At 53.6% G+C, this 7317-nt stretch overlaps 1 protein-coding gene across 1 annotated transcript in view; it reads right to left on the reverse strand.

Annotated features, from left to right (window-relative positions):
- LOC102370536 (trypsin-3-like) overlaps positions 1-6396 on the reverse strand; it is an 8975-nt gene extending 2579 nt beyond the window's left edge. The window contains exons 1-6 of the mRNA XM_006020575.2: positions 6356-6396; positions 5750-5764; positions 3343-3407; positions 1732-1809; positions 1477-1633; positions 695-948 (exon numbers count right to left, since the gene is read on the reverse strand). Of these exons, the coding sequence (XP_006020637.2) occupies positions 695-948; positions 1477-1633; positions 1732-1809; positions 3343-3407; positions 5750-5764; positions 6356-6396 (610 nt within the window). The remainder of the gene's footprint in view (positions 1-694; positions 949-1476; positions 1634-1731; positions 1810-3342; positions 3408-5749; positions 5765-6355) is intronic.
- Positions 6397-7317: the final 921 nt, after the last annotated feature.

Below are 7317 nucleotides of genomic sequence, written 5' to 3' on the forward strand. Positions count from 1 at the left end.
ACAGGTTCAGGTCCCGTATCTTCTCCTCGCAGGGCCTGCCCTGCTGCCCCCTGATCATGCGAGTGGCCTCCTCTGGACGCTCTCTATGTTGTCCACATCCCTCCTGAAGTGCGGTGCCCAGAACTGGACGCAGTACTCCAGCTGTGGCCTGACCAGTGTTGCATAGATGGGGAGGATCACCTCCTTGGACCTGCTCGAGATGCATCTGTGGATGCATGACAAGGTGCGGTTGGCCTTCCTGACCGTGTCCCCACCCTGTCGGCCCATGTTCATTTTGGCATCAATAATGACTCCAAGATCCCTTTCTGCCCTGACGAGAAGGGAGCTCCCCAGCCTGTAGGTGTGCTGCTGGTTCTTCCTCCCCAGGTGCAGCACCTTGCACTTGTCAGCGTTGAAACCCATCCTGTTCTCATCCGCCCACCCCTGTAACCTGTTCAGGTATCATAATCATATTATTTTCCAAAGACATCCTATGTTGCAATTTAAATATATTTGCATATGTTAATGTGCATGATACTGTAATTGAGTCTATACATACTATCGCATCCTAAGGCTGTCCTGCTTTGTGATTGCTATACTATTTGCATATCTGAATATGCACATGGGCTCTCAGCTGGCAGGGACGCAGCTTCCGGTCCATACCCATTGGGCCATATATTGTGCATCACCCCACCTCCCGCCGTTCCCCCCGTACCGTAGGGGCTGGTGGTGCTGCCCCAGCCTGAGACCAGGCAGGTGGTGTCTGGGGGGGCACAGGTGGGGGCCACAGGCAGGGGCTGCACGTAGCGAGTGAGGACAGCAGGGGGCACCAGCTTGAGCAGCATGATGTCGCCCTCCCGGCTCCGGGCACTGTAGTTGGTGTAGGGGAAGGACTGGATGGCTATCACCCGCTGCTCTCCGCTGGCCACCCCCTGCAGGTTGTGGGCACCCAGGCGCACCTGGATCAGGCTGGAAGAGAGGGGGCAGAGGTGGGGGGAACATCAGGACCCAGACACAAGGCCTCACCTGCCACCCAGAGCTGGGGAGAACCCAGGCGTCCGGGCTCCCAACCCCTGCTCGTATCCCCCACGCCCCTCCCCTGCCAGAGAACACAGGCATCCGGGTTCCCAGCCCCTCCTGCTCCAACCCCCTGGACCCCCAACCCCCTCCCACACAACCCAGGTGTCCAGGCTCCCAGCCCCGCCTGCTCTCACACCCAAGCTGCTACCCTGCTCCCAGACCTGGCTGAGAACCCAGGCACATCTGGGACACCTATTCCTCCCCCGTCCAAAGCAGTGTGGGAGGAAAATCCACCCATGGATGCAACCGGAAGTGCCCCAAGTAGCCCCTTCCACTTGAAGCCACACCCATCTGAACCACACCCCAACACAAGCCACACCCACTTTGTCACATGCTCCCCTCCATCACCCTAGGGGATGATGTGGGTCCCCCTACCACTCAGAGGCTGCAGGTTCAATCCCCCCTGGGGGCACTTACCCATTCTGGCAATGGGCAGCTGTGAGCACCCACTCTGGGGCAATGAGGGTGCCCCCGCAGCTGTAGCCCTGGTGGGTGAAGAGGGCGGCCTGCCAGGGTTGCGAGTGTGGCAGACAGGGCTTGGTCCCTGGCACCAGCTTCCCAATAAGTTTGGCCCCTGGGAAACAAGGCAGAACCAAAGGGGGGGGGTTTATGGGGGGCACTGGGAAAAAGACAGGGAGGTTTTGGAGGTCCCCACTGAGGAGGCACTATTACCTGGGGGCACCAGTAGCACGAGGAGGAAACCCAGGACCTTCATGGCACTGGGTGGAGTGTATGGGGGCCAAGAGACCTGTGAGAGAGAGACAGGCATCATTAGCACCCAGGCTGCCCCGGCCCCCCAACCCTGCTCCCCAGTTGGTGGCCCCTGGATTAGGGGGGGCGGGGTGCGGACAGGGCCCTAACAAAGCTGGGGGCTCCAAAGCCTTGCTGCCACCCAGAGCTGATGAGATGGTGAATAATTTTTCCCTACTAAAATAGGTGGCGGGGAAAAGACTGCAATTGCCTGTTTTGGAGGGAGTGCGTTTTATGCTAGTAAATATGGTAGCTTAATTAGCTGCCTTGCATTCCCCCTCCTAAAATTAACGTTTGAACATTGAGGCTGGGTCTCATATGCCACATGCCCCCAAATCAGCCCTCTAAAATTCGAGGTGGGGGAGGGGGGCAAAATCATAAGCAGAGGAGGCTGATTTGTCTCCACTGAAATAGAAGCATGGAGCGGCTGGGTGGTCAAAATGGCCCCTGCTTCTCTCTGGCCCAGCCAGCAGAAGGGTCGGAGTCCCCGGTTAACCCTTTCCCAGCTGTTGGGGAAATGGTGGTAGGTGCTGACTGAGAAGGCAGTACTCCAGAATGAATCCTCTTGCCACCATCAATCATTCCTTTTGTGGCGGCAAGAGGATTACTACCATATTTTTATGCCTACAGCTTCAGCTGAGCTGACTCGAGGTCACTGAGCTGCTGCTGGTGGTTGGCTGTGACTCTGGAAGGATCTTTCCCTGGACATTCTGCTTTCCAACAAAAAACAAGGTACAGCAGGCGTGTTGTTTATGAGGAAATACGGTAACCCCCCTCTGTCTCCTGACCTGCATCTATTCAAGATCATCTTGATTCCCAAAAGATTCCCAGAGTTTTTTTATTTTTCCAAGCAAACAAAAGCTAAAGAAAAATGCAAATATTTCATAAAAGATCATGTGATTTTAGGGGGGAATTTCATCCATTTTGGTGGAATACATCCCAAAAAGAAAATACCATATTTCCTCACATACCATATAAGATGCACCTTGCTTTTTGGAAAGGAAGAACAAAGGGGGAGAAAAAAAGAGATTTCTTTAGCATTATGGCTGCAGAGAGCAAGGACTGAGCCTCCTCTTTAGCTCGTTCTTTCCTGCTTAACTAAAGCTGAAACCCTAGATGCTGCTGAAGACTGGTCTCTGTGGGCAGAGCTATGACTTTAACAAGAGTCGGCAGGACTATTTTTTTTTTTGGAGGAGAGAGACCAGCCGCAGCAAGCAGATAGCAACAGTGCCAGAAAAAACCTTGGCATGATTAGTGAAACATCGAGCCCATTAAAAAAAGGTAAGATTGTTGATGCCTGCACAGCGAAGAACGATGAGCCTGGAAGTCCACATTCTCCCTCAGCTGCCATGACTGCTGTACTGGGGAGGAGCAATCAGAGCCAGAAGGGAACCAGTATCCCAGGCAGAAAATCTGCTTTCCTACTCAATTTTGGGAGACCGATTTTGCGAGCATATTGTATGCGAGGATCTATGGTATTTTTCAAAACCAATGCTCTCCAGTCAAGTTGTGTAGAAACAGGTAAAAACTCATCTGTGCTGAAGTGCAGGGATGGAGGAGAGGAGTCTCCAATCAGGAAAAGCCACTGTGCTGATGATCTGGAAGGAGATAATACAGGAGGAGACGTGATCCTGTAACCATCAAGTCAATCCCCGAGATCGCCGCAGGAGTGATTCAGAGTTGGCGCCCACATGGGATAGACACTGTGGCTCCAGAGTTGAGCCCAGCCACCAGCTAATTAGCTTTCCACTTAAAAACCAGCTCCCAAGAAAACAAGCATGACAGATCATCTCACAAGGAGGTAAAGCAAAAAGAGTTTCTTGCCTTCTCCGCTGAAAGGAAGGGCTGGGGAACACAGCCCCTTTTAGGTTCTCAGATGCTTGGCGGTGAATAAGTACCCAATTAATTATTCACACTCATTGCCCTATTTCTGCCCATACAATACACTCCTTTCTTGTCTGTTCCCCCAACAAAATCAGCTGTTGCAAATCAGAGTCCACATTACATGTGGCAGGGATTCTGGTTTTCTGTGATTAAAAAAACCCCCCAATTTTTGGATTTATAAAAGTAACTAAAAAATCCACATTTTTCCTGTGATTAAAATGAAACACTGTGGAAAAATGTGGATTTTGGGTTACTTTTTTAATTTGAAAAGGGGGGTGGGGGGCGTTAAATCAAGGAAAACCAGGATGCCTGGAAATAAGGTAAGACCTGCTTCTGCCTTGTACTGGGCAAAAGTGATAGCACAAGGGAGCAGACCAACGAACAGGCTGCTTCACTGCAGCTCTTCAGGAACGGTCTCTTCTTTCTTCATTCTGCTTTTCAAAACCCAGTGGTACATTATGTTCCAGGGCACGTTGTATATGAGGAAATACGGCAATTTAAAAAAACAACTCATGGTTTTCCAGCACACGCTGCTGATTGGCTGCTCAAATTAGTGGCTTTGAATATGCCAAAGGCTGAAAAATCCTTGGGAAAAAGATAGATCTTGAGTCCTTTCTACAGCGATGCCTTCCCATTGGTTAGAAAAACCAGCCTGAAAGCAGATGACCCAATGGGACAGAGCTTGCTGTATTTTCCCGCATGTAAGACACGGCGAAAAGTGATAAAGAAGCTATGAAATAGGCTAAGAGGGGCCTCAGGAGCAGATACCAACAGCTACGCTGCCCTAGGGAAACTAAGCTTGATCAGTGGAACATCTGGAGTCTAGACCATTAAAGAGACAGTCCTTAACAGCTGCAGAGTGAAGAACAATGAGCCATGAATTCAATCCACTTGAAGAGTAATGCCACAGCTGCTGCACTCCGGGCTCAAAGCAGGGGCAGAAAAATCAGCTTCTCAACACATGCACTCACAAAGCAGGGGGCTAATTTTTTTTTGGGGGGGGGGGGGGGGTTTTGGGGGGGGGTATATGAGAAAATATGGTAATTAGGGGCCAGAGACAGCCCCGCCCAAAACTGGGTTTCATCAGAGTCCCAGTGTGCCTTGTCCTAAGGTTTCACCCAAGCTCTGATCCTTCTCAGAGCTCAATCCTCCCCTTTAAGTACCCCCGCATGCAGTTTTAATGCATTACTGTATATTCCCACATACCCCCAAATCCTCCTGCAGGGAAGGCCGAAGGAAGTAAACAAGGTGTTTCCCTTTAAACAAACAGTTCATTTAAAACCAATTGTCCATCGCTATTTTTTTAGGGGGTAGGGAGGGAAGGTGTGTGTGGCAGGTTAAGAAATACGGTACCCTATTCCTTGGTATACCACAGCCCCGGAAAATAAGCGCCATACCTTGTCTGGATGAAGAACATGAGACACTTCCCTCAAACCAAGTGGTTCAGTTGAGACCCAGCCTCAATTATCAACCGTTAAATTTCAGGAGGGGAACGGCAAGCATCACAGGCAAATAATTAAGGTAATGTATTTATTGGCACACCACAGCCCCTGAAAATAAGCCCCGGACCTTGACTGCATGAACACAAGATGTTCCCCTCAAACCAAGAGGCTCAGCTGAGACACAACTGTTAATTTAGGAGGGGGAACGCAAGGCAGCTAATTAGGTTACCGTATTTATTAGCAGACAAAGCAACCCCTCCAAACCAGGCCCTCCGTTTGGAGAAGGCAGGATGAAGGAAACAAGACGCTGCCCTGAAACCAAGCCTGTCAAACTCCCATTCCCCTTTTAAATGGACAAGCCTCAGTTCTCGCGCGCTGATTGGAGGAGGCAGGGTAAACATGGTAGGTAAATAAATATGGTAATCACCCTGCCACCTAAATGCCAGCCTCCCCCATTTCCCCCCAACAGACTTTCCCACAGCTTATATCTGCCCCAGACCCTTTTAAGAGCCCCTCCTCATGACCTTTGACCTCCCAGGTGTGTCCTGGACATGGCTGGGGTTGCAGGTAGGCCCCAGAGGTCTTGGCGGAGGAAGGACACGCGCAGGCCTTACCTGACTCCCAGCAAGCTGCAAAGGGCCTGGGTTGTGTCTCCTCCCTGCTGCTTTTAACCCCCTCCCGGCCGTCACCCAACCGGTCGGATCTCCAAGGAGGCCACGCTGCTAATTGCTCGTTAACACCCCCATTCCTCCTAGGCAGGCCCATCCCAGGTTCAGGGATGAAACCAGGCCGGGGATAGGCGTGTCCCCGTGGTTGGCAGCAATCCACGGCAGGAAGATGGAGAGTCACAGAGAGCCGGTAGGTGCCGGCGGTATCTGCCAAGGGCCACGGGCGCTGGGAGTTGGGAGTCTTCCAGTGGCCAGACATGCCATGAGATGGTGTCCTCCAATGGCCATCGGTTGGCATCTTCCAACAGCCCCAGACACCATGAACTGGGATGGAGCATGGACACCAGGGATCAGCCTCTCTCAGTCACCATCATTGTCACAAAAAGGCATCTTCCAATGGCCATGCAGGCCATGAGCTGGAGTTTTCCATTGACCACGGGATGGGGCCTCCCATTGGCCAAAGGCACTGCAAATCAGCTACCATGAACCAGCTTCTTCCATTGGTGTTAATATTACTTGTACTGGCTGGTACCCCGGCTTGTAGGGCTCTACAGGCCGGCGTCAACCAATGAGGATGTCTGAAGAGGCGGCATCTTCTATTGAGCCCCTACACAGAGCTGGTATCACTCAATTGGCAGCTTCCAATAATACGGGGCTGGGGGGGCCGTCCCTGGCTTCTCCAGGCCCAGAGAGGCCTGAACCCTTGCGGCTTCAGGTGGGGTATCTGCAAAGGCTCGTGGGTGCTCTCCCCCCCAGCCCTGCTCCCCTCCCAGAGAACTCAGGCGTCCAGGGTCCCAACACCTCCCGGCTCTCACCCCCCAGGTCCCCTCCCCGCCCCGAGCTGGAGGGAAGCCAAGTGTCTGGGCTCCCAGCCCCCCAGGCATCTGGGCTCCCAGCATCCCCGGCTCTCACCCCCCAGGTCCCCTCCCCGCCCCGCCCGCCTCCCCGGCTCTCCCCCCCCAGGTCCCCTCCCCGCCCCGAGCTGGAGGGAAGCCAAGTGTCTGGGCTCCCAGCCCCCCAGGCATCTGGGCTCCCAGCATCCCCGGCTCTCACCCCCCAGGTCCCCTCCCCGCCCCGAGCTGGAGGGAAGCCAAGTGTCTGGGCTCCCAGCCCCCCAGGCATCTGGGCTCCCAGCATCCCCGGCTCTCACCCCCCAGGTCCCCTCCCCGCCCCGAGCCGGAGGGAAGCCAAGCGTCTGGGCTCCCAGCATCCCTGGCTCTCACCCCCCAGGTCCCCTCCCCGCCCCGAGCTGGAGGGAACCCAGGCATCCTGGAAGCTTCACTTGTTCCACAGGCTCCTTCATGAATGTCTTTAATTAAGCCCAATTTCAACTACTGCAGAGGAGACAGGTGAACATGTCCCAGCCTGACCCACCCATGGCACCATGGGATACAAGGGGTGTGAGCATTCATGCCTCTCCCGGACACCTGGATTGTTATGTGTGCATGTTTGTTTGAGACCTGGGTGCACACGCAAAACCGCCCCCCCCCACCCCCCCGGCATCCAGGACACAC

This window comes from Alligator sinensis, unplaced genomic scaffold (assembly GCF_000455745.1).
Source record: "Alligator sinensis unplaced genomic scaffold, ASM45574v1 scaffold527_1, whole genome shotgun sequence".
NCBI lineage: Eukaryota > Metazoa > Chordata > Crocodylia > Alligatoridae > Alligator > Alligator sinensis.